General features: G+C 35.6%; 1 protein-coding gene across 1 annotated transcript in view; it reads left to right on the top strand.

Annotated features, from left to right (window-relative positions):
- Positions 1-23,790, top strand: part of NAV3 (neuron navigator 3) — a 371,014-nt gene that overhangs the window by 92,939 nt on the left and 254,285 nt on the right. The window contains exons 2-3 of the mRNA XM_059402414.1: positions 11,934-12,051; positions 12,691-12,743. Of these exons, the coding sequence (XP_059258397.1) occupies positions 11,934-12,051; positions 12,691-12,743 (171 nt within the window). The remainder of the gene's footprint in view (positions 1-11,933; positions 12,052-12,690; positions 12,744-23,790) is intronic.

The raw sequence follows: 23,790 nt of genomic DNA, 5'->3' as shown, positions 1-23,790 counted from the left end.
TCACAAGTAGACAGAGAGGCAGGCAGGGAGCAGGCCCCCTGCCGAGCAGAGAGCCTGATGCGGGGCTCGAACCAGGACTCTGGGATCATGACTGAGCCGAACGCAGAGGCTTTAACCCACTGAGCCACCCAGGCGCCCCATCATGGGCACTCTTTTATTAAGCATTTCCTGCCACTTGATTTGGTCTTTGAAAGGGTGGTTGCTAGTATTTACCTTGAATTCATTTGCATTTTCAATTTACATCAATTACAGACTGAGATAAAAGAATCTCAAGGAGCATGACTTATTTCTCTCTAGAAAAATGTGAGTACTCAAAGTCCTCCTAACTGATTTCTTAAAATACTTCTTGGTACAGTTTAATATGCAGATTTTAGCTCATGTTGTCACCTGCATTATTACAATTTTGCAAGCTGTTAGGATGCATTCCCCATAGAACATTCTATAAATGCCAGATGTTGTAGCAGTCAGATAAAGGAGGTTTTTCACCGTATTTTGAGATGGATGTCAGATACAATGGAAATAACTGTAGAGGCTAGAATTAAGCAAAGCTTGTAAATGAAATATTACCTTTGTTTGGGCTGAGAGTGTGGATTTGAGCCAGAAAATCTGGGTCCTGTGCAACATTTACTGTTGTAACATGGGGAAAACACTTCTCTGTTTCAAGATCCTCATCTCTCAAATGGAATGATAGTATCCTCTTAGGGAGTTTTGAGGATTGAGTGAGTTAAGTCATTTTACATGTTTAAAACAGTGCTTTATTCTCAACACTATTACTAATAGACATCATCTTGGAGAAAGAATTCTGCATAGCCCACCCCTCCCCTTTTTGTCATACTGCTGCTAGTAGTGGAAATGCAATTGAAGTCAAGTGAAATAAAATTTAAATTAAAACCAAAATTGGGTGCCTAGTTACCTTAGTTTGTAGCGCATGCAGCTTTTATTCTCAGGGTCATGAGTTCAAGCCCTTTGTTGGGTTGGAACACACACACACACACACACATACACACACACACATACACGTTAATACCAGAATCATGCTACATAATCTTAATATTCAAGTCCTTTTTCAAAAATTTACAAAATGTCATATAATCTGTAGAAGAAAAGATCATTAAAAATAGGCACTGTGCATTTAAGACAGGGTAGATGGTTCTTCATTATATATTTACTTTCTGGGCTAGTGTTTGATAGATTGTCCAAACCAAAAATGAAATTGCTCAGGATGATTAATACCTAAGGTTAGGGGAGAAAAATGGACTCGAGAGACAAAGTATTCTTTACATTTGGAGTAGGAAAGATTAGAGAGTAATACATATGGCCTCAAGTGAATGGTGAGGAGTCTTCACAAGAGTGTGGGAAGTGATGATTTGGACAAAGAGTCCAGGAGCTGGAATGCCACTCCATGGTTGAGGTGGGGGAAAGACTAGGCAGACATCATTATGGAGAAGACCTAGTAGTTTCTCAAAATTGGCTAACCTGTTCCCTCCGCCTGCCTTCTTTCCCTCCTCAAGGACAAACTCTGTGCCTTTTACTTTTTAGTGTTGCTTACAATACCCAGCGGAGCACTGCTCAGTCAGTGTTGGCCAGTTTGATTTGATCATGGGTGCCATGGTTCATATTATGGCCTTGGTTATTTTTTTCTATAAAGAAACCACAGGTGAAAGAAGTCGGAACATACTGGAGTTCACACAATAAGCCCTATCCATTCTTTTCCTATCAGCTTACCTCGAGGTCGTTATCTGTTCATCTAAAAATTTCCTATCCACAGTGTGAAAATAAAGAGATTTCATTATAGTCCACACTAATAATTTGTGGCTATAAATGTAAACAGATATATGCAGTTGTAAGTGAAAATATCAATATAATTTTCAGTCCCATAAAATCTGAAATTTGAATTAAGGGGTACATTTTACAGCTACATATCGAGGAAATGTATCACTGGGATGCGTAGGATTCCATGTGCCAGATTTGAAAATATTGATGGTGATTACTTGTTCCATCTGGCTTACAGCCACAATAAATACCGTGGACAGCTTAGGTGTATTCTTAGTCAGGAAGTTCTCTCTCAAAGAACTGGGAAAGTTAAACGCAGTATTAATATAAAGTGACACTTATGCATGTATTTGAAACTTATTCATGTTTACTTAAGACTGGTAATCCCTTCACAGGGAATATATTATTGTTAATACATGTGACAAGGATTAAAATTTTAATATATTGGCCAGCACTAAGAAGTTTTCTCCTTTGCACCTAAAATCAAAACTTTTTTTAAAAAAATTAAATAAATATTTATATTTTCTTAAAAACAAAAAAAATGAAGGCAATTTTAGAATTCTTTTATATTTGCCTATCAAGGCCACTACACACAACTGTGCGACTCTGAGTGTGTCATTTATATGGGTGACGTAAAGACGGCTATAAAGGCTATAAGCCCGGCTATTTTTGGAGTCCAAGTAGGAGACTACTAATACTATAATTTTCTTGAGGTTTCCTTCTGCTTCTGATTTTCACTGTATTTTAGTCTGACTTCTTTTTTGTGTTTATCTAGCATCTATATTTTATTTTAAATGATCTCATCAAACATTTGGTAACCTCTAACTCTTTCTATGAAGAGAGACAGTATAAAGCTGTGCTCTTACAAACACACAATTCTTATTGTCCTCTAGAATTCATTATAGGCTATCCACAGGCCAGCTGGTTGATTGATGGGTCACCTTGAACTTGAATGTCTCTTGGTCTCAGGGATGACCACTGTTGTCAGAGAAAGATTTCCATTTCTGGCTGGATTGAGGGTGGGGGGTATATAATCCTGCATTTCTGAAAAGGGGGAAGACAGTTGCTGAAGTCGCAACATCAGGATGCATAATTTCATTTAACCTTCTGTTTTCATTCCTATGCCCCCACCCTCCTGTCTGCCTAGAAGCTCAAATCTGGCTTTTCCCTGGCCTACATTTACTGGCTCTACAGAGCATGATGGGGAGGCAAGTAGTCCTACATCTCTTGACTCTGATTCACCCCACCTTCTGTTTGGTCTGATGCCCGCACTTCCTGCACTCCACTGGAGTTCTCTGGGAAAATCTGTTGACATTGCTCTGCTATCTCCCTCTGCAGGCTCCTGTGGGTTTACTCTTTCTTTATTCCTCTTTGCTAAATCATTTATCATTCTTTCATCTGTTTTCCATATTCATGTATTGTGGTCATGGGAAATAGAGTTTGAGTTTTGTTTTCTTCCTCTTGCTGTATTGAAGAGATTTTCTAGAAAATACAGGGCAGAAAAGTATTTTCTGTCCATCTGGAAAGTTGAAGTCTTCCTCTAGCCTCTTAAGTAAGCTCCTTTTGTGCGAGTTTTCTCTGATCTCCACCAGCCTTTCTAGCTGCACCAGAGCTACAGTTTAGAAATATGAGGCCCCCTGGGTGGCTCAGTGGGTTAAAGCCTCTGCCTTCAGCTCAGATCATGATCCCAGGGTCCTGGATCGAATCCCACATCAGGCTCTCTGCTCAGCAGGGAGCCTGCTTCCCCTACCCTCTCTCTGCCTGCCTCTTTCCCTACTCGTGATCTCTGTCAAACAAATAAATAAAATCTTTAAAAAAAAAAAAGAAATACAGCCATAACTGTCACGTTTATAGTCCCTACATATAAATAAGCTAAAGTTCACCTAAAAGCATTGATGCAGCTATCAACTTTATATATATATAACCGCTCCCCTCACACATTGAGTCCTAGTCTCTTACCCCTAATCTTTCCATATGCCTCTTCCCCATGCTCCGACCAAATGGAATTATTCTATATTCAGTGAATTCAGTATGCTGTTTCATACCTCTGACCTGTATCTGCTGATGGAATATGCTTTCCCCTTTTTTCTGCTTAATAAAGCCCATCTTTTTATGTGTTTTTGTTCCCTGTGCCTGAAAAGACATATCCATAAATATGTTGTTAAGGACAATGGTGCAGAGATTATTGTCAGTGCTTTCTTCCAGGAGTTTTATGGTTTCAGGTCTCACTGTTAGGTGTCTAAACCATTTTGAAAAGCTGTTATTTTTTGCATATGATGTCAGAAGGTGGTTCACTTTCCTTGTTCTGCATGTAGCTGTCCAGTTTTCCCAGCACCATTTATTAAAGAGACTGCCTTTTCGCCATTGTATATTCCTACCTCCTTTGACATAAGTTAATTGACCATATAAACATGAGTGTATTTTGTTGTCTTGATCTATGTGTATTATTTTGTCCTAGTACCGTATTGTTTTGATGACCATAGTTTTGTAGCATATCTTGAAATCTGGAATTGGGATCCTCTAGCTTTGTACTTCTTTCTCAAGATTGCTTTGGCTTTTTAGGGTATTTTGTGGTCCTATACAAATTTAGGATTATCGAATTTAGTTGTATGAAAAATACTATTGGTATTTTGATACGGATTACCCTGAATCCGTAGATTGCTTTGGGTAGCAAAGGCATTTTAACAATACTAATTCTTCCAGTTGATGAGCATGGTATATTGTTCCATTTGTTTGTGTCTTCTTCAATTTATTTGCAGTTTTCAGAGTATAAGTCTTTCATCTCCTTGGTTAAATTTATTCTTAGATATTTTATTCCTTTCATTGCAGTTATACATAATAATGAGAAACTCCATAAAAACCCAGCATTTTCCTTGATGTAAAAATGAAATAAACCAGCTGAGTTCAACGATTTACGTGATAAATCTTTTTTTTTTGTTTGTTTTTATTCCTAAGATTTTATTTATTTATTTGACAGAGAGAAATCACAAGTAGACGGAGAGGCAGGCAGAGAGAGAGAGAGGGAAGCAGGCTCTCTGCTGAGCAGGGAGCCCGATGTGGGACTCGATCCCAGGACTCTGAGATCGGGACCTGAGCCGAAGGCAGCGGCTTAACCCACTGAGCCACCCAGGCACCCTACGTGATAAATCTTTTACATATATTGTGACCATATCAGTGTGACCAAAAACAATGAACGAGTTCCCTTCTTAGTAATACCACATAGTCTTCAGTATTGAGATGTCTGTAAGGGTCATGAGATTAGACTCCATGGATCTCTTGTTCATACCAGTTCTGTAACAGCATCTAAAGTTTCAGTCTGTGATTGACTTTTTATCAAAAGAGAATGTTTCATGTCTAAATTCCATGTTGTAATTTCTCAACCCCCTTTATCCAGTATTGCATACATTCATGAATTTTTGAGTCCTAAAACTGAGATGTGCAAAATTACAGCTTTTAAAAATAATAAATGTATAAATTTACCTCTACTACTCTTTATGTACAGTAGCAGAAAATTTATTGCTCCCAGTGCAAAATAATTCAGTCGCTTCTGATTTGAAGTTCAGTCTTCGAGGAAAACCTTCATTCAGTTCCAGATTCTTCACCTTCCTTTGTTCATCTTTTCTCCCTGGAATGATTGGTTCTGGGAGGGTTGGTAAGCATGGTTTCTAGTTATCATGGCGCCAGGATGGGACATCTTGCCATGGATACTAGTACCCACCAACACCCGTCTGGTGAGTGCTGAAACTTATGCTGAAACTTACAATCCCTGTCAGACTTGCATTGTAACTGTACTCACATCTCCCCCCACCTCTTCTAACTACTTTCCTGTATTAGAACTATGCATCCTTCCTGTCTTATTCCAAGTGCTCTCTAGGATAACTAGCTTCCTCTTTGATAATTCCATATGGTTCTCAGGACTTTAGAAATAAAATGGATGCTTTTCTATATTGTTTTGGTAGACCTTGTCTACCAAAGTCCCTTCTCAGGTCCAAATGATACTATGAAACTCAGCCGAGACAGTTGGCCTATTAGGTAAGCTCTCAGGACCTTGCCTTCCTTCAATTCTCTTACCACTATAAGTTTTCATCTTTGTGGGAAAAATACTTATGTCACAGTTACACTTCCCTAATCTACCATTTATTTGTCAATTTTATGTACTTAGTCTTACATAGCTTTTGAAGATATAGAAGCCTAGTTATTGCCGTTGAATTCATTGGTTTTCAACACAATTTCTGTTGTGGGTTAAAACATCTTATATGACTTCTCAAAGCCAATAGTTTGAAAATATCAGAGAGCAGTGCTTTGTAGGAATATATAGCTGCTGCTTGAATGTTGAGGAAAAAACTAGTTGTGTAAGTAGGTGCAGGAATAAATCTAGCTCAGCTAACATTTAAAAATCAATTGATGACATTTATAATATTTTCAATCAGGTTATAATTTTGTGTCTTTCTATTAAAGTAGACTCTTAAATGAGGTCTTTTTTTCCTCTAGTCTACTTTATAATTTCTGATCTTTATAATTTCTCATTAAAAATATTGTATTTCTTTGAAACATTAATATACCTAAGAGTAGTGCATGTAATAACAAAAAGTCATAATTACTTTTCTATAACTGTTAGGTTACTTATAATATACTCATCAAATACCAAATTAAATATTGGTGTAAAACTTCAGGGGCAGTTTGCTGTGATATACAAAGGCTATGTGTCACATTATAGTAAAAAAAATAATACTTTAAACAAATGCTTAGGACTCTGTGGAGAATCAAAGTAGATGTTCTTCTGCTGTTTTTTTTTTGCTGTGACAAGTTCACTGGACAGAAGCCATATGGGCACATTTATTTCCTTCTATTTGAACCAATTACCTTATAATGAGAATTAAGCACTGTAGGAGAAATATTATAAAAGCAAATGACTAAACTAAGAGATCATTAGGTCTTGCAGCAGTTTTCCTTAGTTAGGTTAACTATATTTGGGCAGGTAACTAGGATTTAAGGATTTGAAAATTATAATAGCTCATAATATTAATAATCTCATTATAATATAGTATATATTAAAATAGAGAATAATAATATTCAGCATTTGACAAATACTTGTTAAGTGAAAGGCTGTGTTCCAAAAGTATAAATTAATCCAATCCACACAATAATCCCATTAGTGGGTAATACTATGATTACCATTTTACAGATGACAAAAGCTCTGACACTGAGAGAAAATGATGTTCAGTCAGTGCCCACATGAACATTACGTGACAGAGCGGAAATTCCAACAATATAGAACGTTCCTCAAAGGATACATATATTGCATAATAGATCCTAAAATTCATGCTGATTAATATGAGATATAAATTATGCCACCATACCTTTGATTTTTATCATATTTAATTACGTTAAATGAATATATATATATATATATATATATATATATATATATGATTTTACCTGAACTTCTAAGTATCGTTTGGTAAGTCTAATCTCATTAATTTTTCAGAATTTCCTAAAATATATTTACCATATGAGATGACATTTATATTTACAATAATGGAGTTAAAAAGGTGAGGAAAACTGGCTTCAGATGTTTAGAGATAAATTTTATTTAAAGAGATAAATTTTATTTAAAGCTTCAGCCAGGCCTTGATGACTAAATATTAATTTATGATTAATTTGATATTGTGCCCAATTATATCAATTTGTTCACTAAAAACCTATAGTTGTTACTTTATAGCATAATCCTACAGAAATCATTACCACTCATTTTGTAGCTCATTTCAAGTGAGGCCAAGGGATTACATATTGTGATTTATGAACCAAAGGCAACCTGGAGTTCAGATAAAAAATCTGGACATGATTTTACCATTCTGTTGTATGTATGTATTTATTTATTTATTTATTTTAATTTTTTATTTTTTTATAAACATGTATTTTTATCCCCAGGGATACAGGTCTGTGAATGGCCAGGTTTACACACTTCACAGCACTCACCAAAGCACATACCCTCCCCAATGTCCATAACCCCACCCCCCCTTCTCCCAACCCCCCACCCCCCAGCAACCCTCAGTTTGTTTTGTAAGATTAAGAGTCACTTATGGTTTGTCTCCCTCCCAATCCCATCTTGTTTCTTTGATATGAGGAAGTGGTGATGCAACATGGGGGCTGTTGTATTTATTTTAAGAGTTGATTCTAATATAACAGTTGACAAGGTTGTTTGTATCCTCTTTTATCAGAGTTGTACAATAATTTTACTGGTGAGTTTTGCATATATTTATATACTCTGTGCCCTTTGCTTGAAGACTATCTTCATTAGATATACCTCATGTTTCAACCACTTTTTTCTCCAACTTATTTATATATATATATATATATATATATATATATATGGTTTTCAACAACAAAAACAAGTTTAAATATGATATTAAAATATATTTATAAGTTACTTTGTAATTGTTTCATATTTCATCTAGGTTATAACATCTTTTTGAAAGGTACTAATTTGCTTGAAGGGGCTTAAGTATCTTTTACGCATACTAAGAAAGAATAAGTACAAGGTCTTTTTTAAATGGAGATTTATCTTCAGTTTATTTATATAGTGTGAATTGATTTTGCTGGGTGCAACTGAAGTCAGAAATTATGGTCTACACAATGCTTCACATATTAAAGATGCGAGACAAGTCAAAGCACTTAGGCTTGGGAATCCTCTGGAAGAAATCCTGGACCAAGTAAAAAACATGTCATGAGCTAAATCAGAGGCTTTTCCAGGCAGTCTTGAAGCCAATCAGCTAGTGTCCCATCTGTTTTCTCACCTAAGTTCCAGAAGTAATTTGGATAGAGGCTAAGACACTGGTGGAATGCATTAGGAGAATGAAAGTATTCTTATTTTCATTTCTAATACATTCCATTCTGTGTGTATTTGAGTAAGTGTTTTGTGCATGATTTAGTGCCTTCGTAAAACAGAGTACTTGCAACACAGAACCTGGTGGCCGTGGATCACAATGGGGGCGTTGCAGACCTGAATGAGAACACTGCAATCTTGGGATTAGATTCATGCCTCTGAGTTTGGATGGCAGACAGATCCGTGGCCACAATGAATCAGAAGGAAGTTAGGAGGAGTCAGAGACATGAGTGGTGTCAGAAGCACGGAGTCTGGGTTGGCAGGATGGTGGCTCAGGGGTTGAGTGTCTGCCTTCAGCTTGGTCATGACCCGAGGGTCCTGAGACCAAGCCCGATGCGGGGCTTCCTACTCATTGGGAAGTCCGCTTCTCCCCCCCACCCCTGCTTTTGCCCCCCCACCTCTGATAAATAAGTACAATCTTAAAACAAGAAAGAAACAAGGAGTCTGTTTTCTTTCAGTCTTCTGCCAATCCTCTCAAATTTGTTAAAGTCTACAAAACAAGACCCTTAATAAATACTTGCTGGAAAGCCACCGTGGCTAATACAACCGAATGCCATAATGACGATAATAAGAGCAGACATTTCTTCAGGTCTAGCTCTGTGAAGTGCTATCTTATTTAGTCCTGACACAGTCTCACAATGTAAGAATTATTATCATGCTTATTTTGCAGATGGGGAAATTAAGGTTTAGAAAGGATATGAAACTTGTCCAACATCTTGGGTTGGTAAGAGGTCTGCTAGGCCTAAAGCCAGGTGTACTGTCTCCAGAACTCCTTTTCTTCATCTTCATGGAGTGCTTTAAAGTCAGCTGGTCCTTATAACTTACTGCCTATGGGGATAAGGGCACAAATCAAGTCTGACTCAACCTAAAATTTGTAGTAGAAGGCCAACAGTTAATGCTATCATTTGAATGATGTATCGATAAGGGGAAAGTCCTCAACGTTTTGGATTCTGAACAGTATATCCTTGTAAAAATATATTTTTCTAGTGCAAAATAGAAAATACAAGTAGAATAAAATTTTGAGGAAAATGATCTCCAAGTAAGAGTATCGAAGAACCATGTTTTTGTTTTCTAATTTGGCAGACATGTACGCCAGTAACTTTTCTCCACTAATATCTTTGATATAAAGAGGATCATGAACGTAGGGAAAGGAGGTATAATATTCCTGCACATATTTTTTTCTTATCCGGTTGGATGCTTCCAATTATTTATAGTCTTTTAGGAAATTGAATCACCACTATTGCATTAAGATGCTACTTTATATTTTCTAAACTAAGGAAGTACTTTCTCTGACTTCTAAGTTTTATTTTGGAATGTTTGTATCTAGGATCCATTAAAAAAAACAAAAACTTAACAGTCCCACTATTAGGTTTTGGTCCTATGAAATTACTAGGGTGTTAAGTGTGCAAAGATACATTTTAAGGATGTCTCTTACAACTTTAGATGCAATAGGAACATATTTAAACAAATTAAATATCTTTCAACAAGAGGATTGATATTATGTCCACTATAACATCAAAAATATTGAGGTACATATAGGTAAAATGGCTGTAGCAGTGTTATTAAAATATCATTATGTAAAAAGTTGAGAAGCAGAGAATGATATGTGAAATTTGAGCCATCTTTGGTTAAAAATCCTGTCGTGTGTCTATGTATGTGAAGGTATGTAATGTGATGTCATGTGGTGAAGTGTGTAGTCATGGAAAAAATTCTAGAATTTTTCATACCAAAGTATTCAAAAGTGAGTAGGGGTTGCAAGTTGTGGGGGAAACTTTTACTTCTTAGTTTCTACACTTCTGATTTATTTTGTTTCATGTTAAAAGCATGTATTGGTCTTGTTAAAAACAAAAAGTAATGATTTTTTAAATAATTTGCTTTGCATTTGGTGCTTATGACTGAAAGATTCAATTTATCTTTCCAGTCTAATTTGTCCTAATTTAAGACTTGCTACCTTAACTATAAATTTTTCAACTGTTTCTTTGATTCCTTTGCCACTCTGCCTTTCTTTATCTGGTCACTTCTCTGCGGAAGGCCCTTCGCTCCCCCCTCCCCCCATTTTTTTTTTTTTCTTAAAGATTTATTTATTTATTTGAGAGAGAGAAAGAACTGGCTGGCATGCAGGAACCTTGCAGGGGAGAGGCAGAGGAAGAGAATCTTCAGGTAGACTCCCTGCTGAGCTCAGAGCCCGAGTAAGGGGTTCCATCTCAGGACCCTGAGTTCAGGACATGGCTGAAACCAAGAGGCAGAAACTTAACCGACTGAGCCACCCACTGCCCCTTGACGTCACTTCTTGTGTCCAGGTTCCACTATGTTCCCAGTTCGTGTTTCTGTAGCACATTTTTGTATGTATATTTCTCAGTCAGGTCCTCTCCTCTATTGTCATTTCAGATATTGTGTTCTTCTTAGTCTGCCTTTTTATACACTTACTAATATATTTATAGGAGCCACCCATAAACCTGAAACATCTTAAAGCTTATTTATTCCCTTATAATTAGATGACCTTAGGTGTCTCATAACATTTGAAAAATCAGAAGTGTTTCAGTTTGTGAAAATTGTTAACAATTCCAGCTTTTCTCTATGTCCTAATTTACCATGGAAGAGTCACCTCTACTTTATGCCAGACTGCCAACCTTGTAATTTATAATCCACTCCTCGATTCTGTTTTGCAATTTCTATGTAATAACTGTATTTGCTTCCTCTATTTTCTTATATAAACACATTTCAAGAGGCTTAAATGGGAGATGACAGTCCAAGTAAAATATCTTTTATTGCGATTTTTTCATAGTGATTATTTCATAGCATGATGCCAAAATATTGTCACATACAGTATCTCACATGACAAATCCAATAAAGTCTTGGAGAAACAGAAATGTTCATAATAGGTTCCTGTATAAATCAGTCCAGGTGGTTTCCTTTTACAAGGACAGGCAGGATTATTTTCAGTATGACAGCACCAAGGGAAAGAGTGAAAACCCAACTGATTTGCAAACAGGAGTTTCCTCAGTAGTCATCCGGGAAGGGAGTTTTGCTGTGTCACAAGTGACGAGTCCCTGGTTTTGAAAGAGAGTGAATCATCCTCCTTTGAAACAAGAGATAAGTGGGAGAGAGAGCTGTATAAAATTATTTTACAACTATTTCCTTTTGAGCTATGACTTCTTAAACTGGAATGTGATCCAGAATAGCTTCCCTTTGAATCCAACATTTGTCTTAAGCATTTTTATTGTCTCTATTTTCTCTCACACCATCGCACTTCTTCTCTCCCTCTGTTCAACAGATTTATACTGACTGGGCCAACCACTACCTAGCAAAATCGGGCCACAAGCGGCTGATCAAGGATTTGCAACAAGACATTGCAGATGGAGTCCTGCTAGCTGAAATCATCCAGATCATCGGTAAGACCTGCCCTCTGGGGAGAACTGTGGAAGTCTCTGCCCCCACCCGCCTTGGTGAAACACAATTTCAGTTGAATGCATAGGAACTCTGTCCGTGAGTCTCTGAGATTCTTGTAGCTCTCCCAGGGTTTAATTATAAATGTTTATGTGAGAGTGTTTGAAAAAAGCAGTTGGGCTATACTTTTAAATGGCTAGAACTATATCTTTACATACACTGAACTGTCAGAAACGAACGCTTCATTAAACCATATGTCTCCCATGCGCGCATTTTGTTAGTTAGAGCGACTCATATACTTGGAGATTCCTTGAAACTGTATCCTGATCCAGCAGGGACAATTGTGAAAGGTTTCATGTCAGCAGTCATTTGGCACGAGCTAAAGAATTAGCAGCAACTTCCTTCTCACTCACTTTTTTTTTTTTTTTGCCTGATTTGTGCATATGGAACTGGCAGCAGCTAACAAGTGTGTCCTCTCGTACATGGCTTGGGAGATAGAGTGAATGTAGCAGCAGCATTGTGCTTGTTTTGTTGTTTTGTTTTATTTTGTTTTGTTTTTCTTAGTCTCCTTTTTTTGTGTTTCACTTCATTGCTTAAGCATGTCATTCTTTTTTTCTCTCTTTTATTTTATTTCTTGGCTTTAGCAAATGAAAAAGTTGAAGATATCAATGGATGTCCTAGGAGTCAATCTCAGATGGTAAGAATCATATTTATTCTAAAATATAATGCTCATCTTCACTTCCGGTTAAACTACCTTTATAAATGGACTAGAAATTTCTTTGGCATGCCTTCCTGCTTAAGAAATCATTTGATCACATTCTATCATATGTATTTCTTTGGATGCAATTTATGAACAAGTGATAGCATCAGCACAGTTGAATATGTGTAACTCCTGAATAACTTATCTCCAGGTGTTTTCTCAGATCTTGATTTTTTGTTGTTATTCTGGTATCTGAATACTTTAACACTGGTTTTGCTGGCAGTGAATCCCATTTCCAATTTTAAGTGGAGTCTTTTTGTCTGAACAACTGGTTTGAAGAACAGAACTTGCCATGTGCATCTTAAAATATATATAAATGGTATTTTCTTTGTTCATAACAGAGTCCTGTGTTAACACATGGACTCTTAAGCACTTTTGGAAATGGCTCCAAAGGCATGCTGCTGGAAGTTTTCTGAGGAGTGACTGATCGTGAGATATGATTCACAGCATTTTCCAGAAAGCTGTTGATCTAGAGGTGTGTCTTCCCCAGCCCTCTTTTTATCTTTACCAAATGGTAAAGCTTAAAGTTTTGTAATTAAAAAAAATAGATGGATAAAATGCTAAGATAAAACTCCTTGTTCTCTAAATTAAATAGCCACAACTTAATTTTATAGGAAAACCTGAAGTACAAATGCCTTCATTAAAATTATGTCCGTGGATATAATCAAGAGTGATATACAAAATCCATAAGATGAGGCTTCCTTCAAGACTTTTTAGCACCAAATAGGCATTTTAAGCGAATTGATGAGTGTTCTTAATTGTCAGAGATTGGAAGAGTTAAAAAAAAAAAAAAAGTGAACTCTTTTGGTGTGCTGACTTACTTTTCTTAAGGTCAGAATACTGAAATCCAAAACAATAAAAGGAATTTATTCTTGAACAGTGACTAACTAGCACATCTGGTTGTGTGTGTGTGTGTGTGTATGTGTGTGTGAGTATGTGATTAATAAATGTTCTAAGAAACTACTACAATATCATAAATTCTATGTAACTGTTATGAAAAAAATCGCCATAAAAAACAATTTTCTGTAAAATACTTCAGTTTTAAGGAAATTCCTGATCTAATTATTCTGGGTGCATTTGTGACTCTCTGAAAATTAATTATAGTTTTACTGAAAGTAATTGTAACACCTTCAGACCCTCCTAAAATAATCACTGTGTGATACTGTAAAAGAGATGTAACCTCTCTGAGTCTCAGCTTTCTCATCTGTATAACGAACCTTAATTAGGATATGATAATGATATATAACCACGGACATTCTTTACTACCTAAACTGATATGGAAATACATAATAGTGCTGTTACAAACTCTATTTGGATGCATTCATGAATTAACACCTGCTTAAAGATTTTTAGGACTTTAGCTTAAAGAGCTCTATAGTCCCTGAGTATCATATATTATGTTTCTTAAACTCAACACTTGGTTTTTCTTTTATTATTTCAATTATATAGAAGTTCTAGATACTAAAACACATCTTCTGTGCTGTCATTCCAATTTGATTCTGATTACAGAGAGTCCAGTAAACAACCATGACGGAAGGGGGGGAGAAAGGAGCATCTCCAAAACTCATAACTATGGATAGGAATTTAGTCCTAGATATTTATCTGAAACATCTGTACCAAAGATCTGCAAATCTGTGAAAACATTCTCTTAAGTATTAGACTCTGTTAATTTTTTATTGCATCCTACTCCTTATTAGCTCCCAAATGTCAAATAACATCTAGTATATGTGTTATGTTAATATTTCTGCTTTTGATTGGACAAATAAAACACAGAAAAACCAAAGCCTAAGAAATGTAAATGCTGTGAAAAAGGTAGTTTTTCCAGCCACATGGTGTTAGTCAGAATCTCATTGAATTTTGAGTAGAGAGTGACTTGTATCCTCTCATTTTTTACATTAAAAAAAAATACATTTTTTCTGATGTGGTTGAATTTTGATTCTGAAATTGGCATGCCCCCCATGTGTTTATTCAGAATAATATGTATGACAAAAATGTAGCTTTTTTGGTTGAATTATTTTTGCCTCTGTTCTTAAGAACTGGCATTGGTACTATATTATTAATGAATAAAAATTCCAGGTTTTAACTAAGATGAGGAAGTAGAGGAAAGAGAGCATGAGAGAGCATGGCTAGGATTATGAATTTGATACATCTATTCCAAACAGGATGTTACCTGCTTCTATATTGCTTAACAACCAAAACGGTGAGTTCTGTCCTTACCCACAGAACTCTTTTCACTACACCCTTTTGTATTTCTCATCTTCTGTGATCTTTGCTTGCTGTTTGTGTTTAATAGCAAAAGGTAAGGTAAAACTAGGTGTGCTACTGTTTCTAGTCACCAATTGTCTTTGTTTTTAAATTTCAAATTTGATAACCTTTTTGGACTGTTCTAAGCCTTTAAGAATGTAAGTTCTCTTGTGGCATGGATCCATAATACATTGATAAATATTCTGATGAATAACAACCAGGTAATCCATACTGAGCCAATATTTGCTGAGCACTTGAGGGACAAGATGTAGGGATATTTGAGATCAGAGGGACAAATATTGAAATAAATAATACCAACAATGTTGCAGAAGCAAAAACAAAAAGTACTACGAAGGGAGTGAGCTTGGTGCATACCTCCAACAGATAGAAGACTGCTGTGGTGTGAGGACAGTGAGGTGTTTGGATGGGATGATGGAAGCCTGATCATCTAGGGCCAAAGTAAGGAGTTTGTATGTTATTCTAAGTTGGTTGGGGAGCATTTGGAAGACTTTTAGAGCTGGACTGAGGCATGATTTGATGATAATATTTAAAAATAGATCACCCTAGGTGCTTTCTGGGAATTGTAGAGTATGTGTTTTAGTCTCCATTTGGTTGTGGGAGGTGAAGAATATAGGAAGTATAAAATGATCCCGCATATATGGCCTGACAAGTTTTGTTAGACATGAAATTGTGTTTAGAACACAACTAAAGGTAGAAAGGGGAGGATAACAAATTCAAATTTTGAAAGTAGACTTTGATCTATCCACTGGGACATCAAGCAGAAAGGTGACTTCAGCCAATTAGGTGTGTGTTCCTAAAGGTGACAAGCAAGGTATTAGAATATACCTGGTACACAGGTAATGACTGAAGCCATGGAAAAGGATGAGATCTCAACAGAAGGCCTGTATAAAGTCATGAGGGAAGAAATCTGAGGTTCTCACATTGGGGAATACCAATATATATGTGATGAGCAAAGGTGTAGAGTCAAGAAAAGGAAAGATTGGTGAGAGAATGAGCCCATCTTTAAGAGGGTGGATCCACAGATATGGTTTGTGGATCCTTAGGGTAGCTATGGTAACTTAAACTAGAGTATTTGGACTAACCCAGGGAGATGGGGCAAAGTAAGATGAGCAGAGAGTGGCAGATACTGTCAAATGCTACTTAACCAACTAGTTTGTGTGTTGGAACGAAGAATTTGGTTCTAGCAATCAGACAGACATTAATGACCTTTATGCAAATGTCTTCTAAAGGGTAACCATGTATTAAAGAGTAATAGAGGTACACATATCCACTGAGCCTTGAATAATCTTTCTAGGAGTTTTCCTATTGAAGGGAAAAATTATCTATGTATACACACATATGTATATATATTTGTACAAATATATATAATTGTTTGAGAAGAAGGAAGAGTGAAGGGAGTTTTTGGAAGGAGGGAAATTGGTAGAGAAAGAAGAAGCAGCAAGGAGAGAGGAGGACCCAGGGATTGGGGAGACAAGAGATGATGCTAAATCCTAAAGGAAGTGGCAAAGGAAGAGATTTGAAGTCTGTGTAGAAGATTGGAAAAAAAGGGATACATTTTCCTTTGTTGATACAATGGGATATGATTGGGTGAAATGTGGATATCTGAAAATGGATTAAATAGAAATTGAAGGAATTCATCAATAAGATATCTTCAGAGTCCTAGAGAATAATAATATGCTTTTTTATGGGATTCTCTATATTACCTTATAATATAAAGAAAAATTCAATTATATCTCGAAATGGGTAAAGAAAATTTAACAATAAACCTTTCAAGTTACATAGGCCAACGAACACATATTTAAGAGAAATATGAACTTGCCTTGTACCAATTTATTGGCATAATTATTGAGATATTTGATTCACGTTTATTCTAAGTCTCAAAGTCATGGTTATGTTTCTTAATAAACTTGAGACTAAACTCATTCTAAAAAACGGAACTCAGTTTGAAGGAGCTTATTCAACACTATATTTAACCTTATCCAGAGATGAAGTTACTGATATGGGTTGCACCTGTTGAGTAATTTCTAGGTGGGTGGTATCAGAATTCAAAATATATGCAGCATGCCACACTTTGGTGAGATTACACAAGGAAATAAATTAGTAAACTATAAATACTCGGAATGTCCAGAATGCCCAGTAGATTAAAAATAGCAGAAAAATGCCCAACATGTATTTGAAAAGCAGAGGCACAAGTGCTAGGTTCTTAGACAAAAATGTAAGACATGTAGGGGAAAAGTTGTTGGGAAGACAAATTTTCCTTTATTTTAAAATAGACTATTACATTGAAAGAGCTTCACAAATGCATAGAGGGATTAGGAAATTTTATGATGTGAAGTAAACCAAGATTTTGATCATACTGTAGAGTTGAGGATCTAACAATTGGGGTTCACAACTCATCCTTCCTTCTTATTGGCTCCTCCCATGACCTCACTGTAATAGCTCAGTTATGTTTCAGCCACAACTTTCAGTCTTACTTTCCAACATATCACATTGTTTAACATTTGCTGATAAGAGGATTTGGGGAAATCTTATGCCTCTTAACCTTTTTTATTCCTTGAATGTAGAAAATTTGGTTTAATTCTCCATTTCCAAGTCCCACGGGATTATGACTTCCAGAATAATACAATTATGGAGTTTATAGACCTCTTCATTCCATTTCAATAATTTTATACTTATTTGGATGGTGAAACTGTTCTTCCTAGTAAAAGTATTTTATGCTTTTATCAGTATTCTGTCTTTTAAAGTTTTGATTCTTTTAGCCACTGCTTGTAATTGCTTCGCTTTTAAAGGATCTATTTAGGTAAGATAGGAAGATGAGGTTTCTGACCAAATAGGGAAGAGATAAAATATTGGAATGCTCTTAAAGGTTTAATAAAATCTTATAAATGGCACACTGCAGGATTCTAGCATTATGACTCAGAGGAGTGGAATATTGCTAAGTTAGTCCATTCACATGATCCCCTGCCATTTTTGAAACTGTTCATCTTCTGGAATGGCTAGAAAAAGATAGCTTAATGAAGACAAATGCTTTACTACAAATATAGTTCGGATCTCTAATGAAATGCTAAGTAGAAATTTCTATTTTGTAGTTTTCATCATAATTTCATTATTTTCATATGAGTTCAAACTTTGGAATAATAAGCATAAACTACTAGCATCAATAAATTTATACTTATTAGAATATCACCCTGATTATTTTTAAAACTGTATTTGTCTCTAGAAGTTGCTCTGTATTACTAAAAAAGTTCAAAAAAATAATTGAAATGATATGGAAACATTAAAAGAAGTATGTTAAGTTGGAAGGACAATGGTCACTGGAATTCTAATTCCAATTCTAATTCAGACTTTGTGACCCATTCAGTGAATGCTCAGTCTCTGCTTATTTCTGCATTGAGGAAATTAGACCAATGGAACGCTGACTTGCTAGATTTATTTAACAAAACACCAATGACCATGGTTTCTGTTCATTATTTTATCTTAGAGATATGTTTGGGTTTTCACTCTCTATAGCTTTATAAAAGTATCTTCATAGTAAGTAAAATAAGATAGTTCTTAAAATGTATTAAGTCCAATTTACAAAGACAGACAAAAGTATCATGGGAGTCATATTCTTATTGGAGTTGTCTGGTTTACCATTAAGATATTAAATAAATGTTGAAAATACAAGAATGTTTTTCTACATTACTTTATATTACAGAATAAATAGTTTAAATGTGTTCATGAGTATCAATATTTATATTGGTTCATGCTATTATTAGGACAGATAGACACTGAAAGGAAGTAACTAGTTTTGAATTAGATTCAGAATCTGTGTAATTTCTTTCTTTTTTCTTTTGGAGAGAATATATATATTTTTTCTTTTATTTGAGGAAAAATAGTAAGTTTTATATATGCATGTCTAGTAACCATTGTGAGCCATAGTTATTAATAAATCCAACTATATATTGGATTTCTTAAACATTTAGGATGTTCTTTATCCATTTTTTAAAGATTTATTTATTTATTTTAGAGAGAGAGAGAGAGGAAGGGGAAGCAGGAGCAGAGGGGAAGAGAAGAGGGAGAGAGAGAATCTCTAGCAGACTCCCCACTGATCACTGAGGCCCAAGTCAAGGCTTCTCAAAGGGCTGATCTCAGGACCCTGGGATCACAAGCTGAGCCAAAATTAAGAGTTGGATGCTTAGCTGACTGAGCTGTCCAGGTGCCCCATCCTGATATTTTTAACTTAAATGCTGTAAATTCTTTCCCACCACTAGGTCATATCCCAGTAAAGAAAAAGTGCAATCATACCTATTATTACAAAGTATATTTTGTAATAATCCTTTCATAAATGTAGTCTTTGTTACCTTCAATAATTTAATCTCTTTTAAAATGACTTACTGTTCCATATTTTTCAGTCTCTTTTTTAAAATTTCATAGAAAATGACCACATACAATACTCAGTGATAAACTATATAACAGAACAATTTTGAAAAACTGTAATTTCACAAATAATATACTAAGATATGAGGCCATTTTAAAAAAGAATTAAGACATTCTTAGTTTAAAAACTTATGACAAATAATGCACAAATTACTTCTATAAAAAGAGAAAAGGGAGATGAAATAGAGAGTCTTGTTCATTTGATCTCAGTATAATCACTTGAAAAGTTTATCTTGGATGAGATAAATTATTTGAAAAATCAGTAGAAATGTCCAAGCTAGTTACTTTATGATATTATATTTAAATGATTTTAACATAAATTGAGTCAAACTGACTCATTGAAGTAGATTCAGATAAAAATTCATGAAATACCCCTGAAAAATCATATTGCCCACTTGTTTATATTCGCTGTGTTTCAAACGTAACAAAAAATATTTTGAAATCATATCATAGAAACCAAATTGTAGAGCACTCAACAATATCTGCTTCACTTATTTAACCACTTTAATGATTGAATGTCAGCCATGTATGTCTGGTGTTGTGCTGAATGATTTGCTTGCATTTTTCATTTAGCATCACAGCAAACCTACAAAGGAACAGGGTCTCACTGAACAGGTTCAGGAAGAACCAGTATTGGTTCTCATGTCTCTTTGAGTCTAGACCAAGTTGCTTTTTAACTTATTAATAAATAAGTTTGACAAAAGAAGTCAAGTCTCTGGATTTTTATCCTCTCTTCTACCTCCCTCTCCTCTCCCCCCGACCTTCTTACTCCTTTCTGCCACTTCCTTCTTCTTCTTCTTCCTTTTTTTTTTTTTTTAAGATTTTATTTATTTGAGAGGTGCCAGGGTGGCTTAGTGGGTTAAGCCTCTGCCTTCGGTTCAGGTCATGATCTCAAGGTCCTTGGATCAAGCCCCACATGGGGCTCTCTGCTCAGCAGGGAGCCTGCTTCCCCCTCTCTCTCTGCCTGCTTCTCTGCCTACTTGTGATCTCTCTCTTTCTGTGTCCAATAAATAAATAAAATCTTTAAAGAAAAAAAAAGAAAAGAAAAAAAGATTTTATTTATTTGAGAGAGAGACAGAAATAGAGACAAAACAAGAGCGAGGGGGAGGGGCAGAGGGAGAGGGAGAAGAAGGTTCCCCACTGAGCAGGGATTTCCCCAATTTGGGACTCCATCCCAGGACTCTGAGATCATGACCTGAGCTGAAGTCAGATGCTTAACCAACTGAACCACCCAGGTGCCCCCCCTACTTCCTTCTTCTTTGATATTTTGGTTCCTCTCCCTTCCTTCTCCCACCCATGCAATATATATTATTTATTTTTTTTAAATACTATACTGTTTTTTTCCTATCTATGGATATAAACTTTGGTTAGATTGGGGAGGGTGTGGGTGCGTGAGATAAATAATAGTGTATAGATTGTGATGAAATTTGCATTTGCCAAAATAATTTCATCACAAAATAGCAAATTGGCAAATATGTAACTTTAGTCCTCTATATAAATAAACATTATTTAAGTTCAAGCCAAATTTATAACTTCATAGTAAAAGAGTAAGATTCTTTGTCTTATTCTCTGAAACAAACTGAAAAGCAGGAATTCATTAAAACCCAAGGAGTATATCTTCAAGTCAATGAATACTAATGTAATTTTTTATAATTTAATATTGATAATATATTAGTAATTATAGCTTATTAAGGTTAAATATCTATAATTCACAAAAATATTAAACAATGTTCACTATTCTCTAATTACCAAGTCAGTTAAAATACTATAGTAGAATTTAAACAAAATTAACTTTTATCTGATAAAATACTAATGACTTTCCATATCTATATCTATATCCATACACACACATATATATATATACACACACACACAAACATCTATCTCTATTATATATATCCATCTATTTAAACATACACACATAGATTCTATTACAGCATAGATTTGTTTATATAAAGCATTTCTAGTATAATATATATTAGATATATCTACATATGCATAAGTATAAACACATACATATACACAGATGCCTCGTATAAACACCTTTAATTCTCATATATTATGTGGAAAATATTTTTAATCCTATTTCATAGATAAGGAAGCTGAGGCTTCAGGGGAATAAAAACTTTCTCAATGTCTTACATTGTATAAATTACAATAGTAGGAGGTAAATCACATTTTACTTGCCTGCAAAACTTAATTTTTATACTCTACTGCTTAATTAATAAAGTAACTCCTTGCAACTAACCACAGACCAATTCAGCACAAAAACAAACTGCAAAGTGAAACAAAATTACTGTCTCTCTCCTCTCCCTATCCCACAACACAAAGTAACTTGAGACGGAAAAGGGAAATATGTGGCTTAGTATAACAATGACATTACATTGCATGTCTTATGCCCTCCCCGAAGGCTTAACAAATCAAAATCCAGAGCACAAGGTCTGGAAATCTGCATGCTCACAGACCCCAGCTAACTCTGTCTTGCTAAAGTTGTGTAATCTACTGCTTTTTGATTAGATAATTATATTCATTACCTGTGGTTGGCGTTGCAAATTATCAAACAACTGGGTGCTTAAAACAAAAGAAATTTAAGCTCGCACAGTTCTATTGGCCAGAAGTCTGAAATCAGTACCACAGGACCAAAATCAAAAGTATTTTCAGTTCTGTGCTCCATTCAGAGACCCTGGGAGAAATTCATTCCTTGCCTATTGTAGCTTCTGGTGACTGCCAATATTCTTTGACATCAGTCATTCTATATGTTAATATGCCAGGGTTAAAAGTGCATTGGATATTTGAGATTTAATTTGGAAGAATTTAATCTTGAACTTAGAGAGTGTGTATAGAACAAGTAAATCTTGCATACTATTTCTGTCTTTACCTTCCCATTATACAGTTTTGCCTTTACAAATATTTTTGGAGCCCCTATTTTGGCCAAGTACTCTATCAGAGCTGCCTTTCAATCATGTAGAAAGCTTGATTCAGAGGCTCAAAATGTCTGTCAGAATGTCTAAATTACAATGGTAGGAAGCTTAGTGTGGTGGAGAGAGCATGCTCACTGGTGACAGGGTTGACTTTGAAGACTGGCTCTGCTACTTATTAATTGTGTAAGTTTATAAAAAGTACGTTATGCAGAAAAATAGTATAAAAATTTACCAAAGATGATGGTGAAGATGAAAAAGATTTTGCATTTGGGCTTAAAACTCTGCACGAACTCCCTGTGCTAGGTTGTTGAGAAGTAGAGGGAAAAGTAGCTTCCCAACCATTCTCTCTGCTTGCATTCTTGATATGTAGTATGCATATGCATTTTTCCAAATGCAGCTTGTTCACCTACTATCTTGTGAAGGTAACGTGTTAGGAATGGCTTTGTTAAAATACATTAAAGTATAATTTTGAAAAGTCAGAGAGCACTGCAGATAGTATGAGTAGAAATCGATGTGTGAAACTTTAATCGATAAATCTGTGTATGAGCTCTGTGATTATATAATAGAGATGTCTTCCAAGCATCACTGACCATTTCTTCCTTTGCATAAAATACACCATTAGCTACCTGGGCTTTGAGATCAAGCCCAGACTCCTACCAGGGCCTGAAGGATGTTCCCCAGCCAGCCTCTATGGGATAGATTCTGTCTTCTTGTCTCCTGCCACTAGATTCTCCAGATTTCAAGATTCTTGTTCCTGGCATCACTTCTGGTGATCTCACTTCCCACTTTGGATCTTGAAACTGATTGAAGGTTTCACCTTTTGGGGTAGCCTTTTTTCACATTGGTAAACAATGAAGGCGTGAAGAAAGATTTAGGTGAAGTTCACCCTCAACATTCTGAATTCTTTGCTGGTCCCTTAACTTGGGATGTTTCTCGACCATCACCAGTTCACATAGTGCTCCTTCCCTGGATTCGCCTCATGCTACATCCTCTTATTTCGTAAGCTTTCAGGGACTAGCTCAAGCTTCCTTTTAAAGAGAAAAATGTGGAGGTTAATAACATGCGCTCCGGTTTTGATATATTTTCTCTGTGTGACTTTGAGCATGTCAATTTAATTCTCTGATCAACATCTTCTTCATTGTAAAAAAAGTATAGTAATGGCAACCTTGGATGAAAATATCTTTGTAACTATGTTACATAAGTCTTAGTTACTAACAACTTTATTATTTCCTAGTTACTTGACCTCTAGTCCAGTGTAGACCCTCCTTCATGCTTCTCCAGAAGTCCGTGCTTCTCTGACTATAAAATTGCTTGCACTACATTGGAAATATCTCTCTGTCCTACAGAACTATGTATTTTTAGAGAAATGGACATGCCCA

The sequence above is a fragment of the Mustela nigripes genome, chromosome 6 (assembly GCF_022355385.1).
Source record: "Mustela nigripes isolate SB6536 chromosome 6, MUSNIG.SB6536, whole genome shotgun sequence".
Lineage (NCBI taxonomy): Eukaryota > Metazoa > Chordata > Mammalia > Carnivora > Mustelidae > Mustela > Mustela nigripes.
This window is presented reverse-complemented; position numbering and strand designations above follow the sequence as displayed.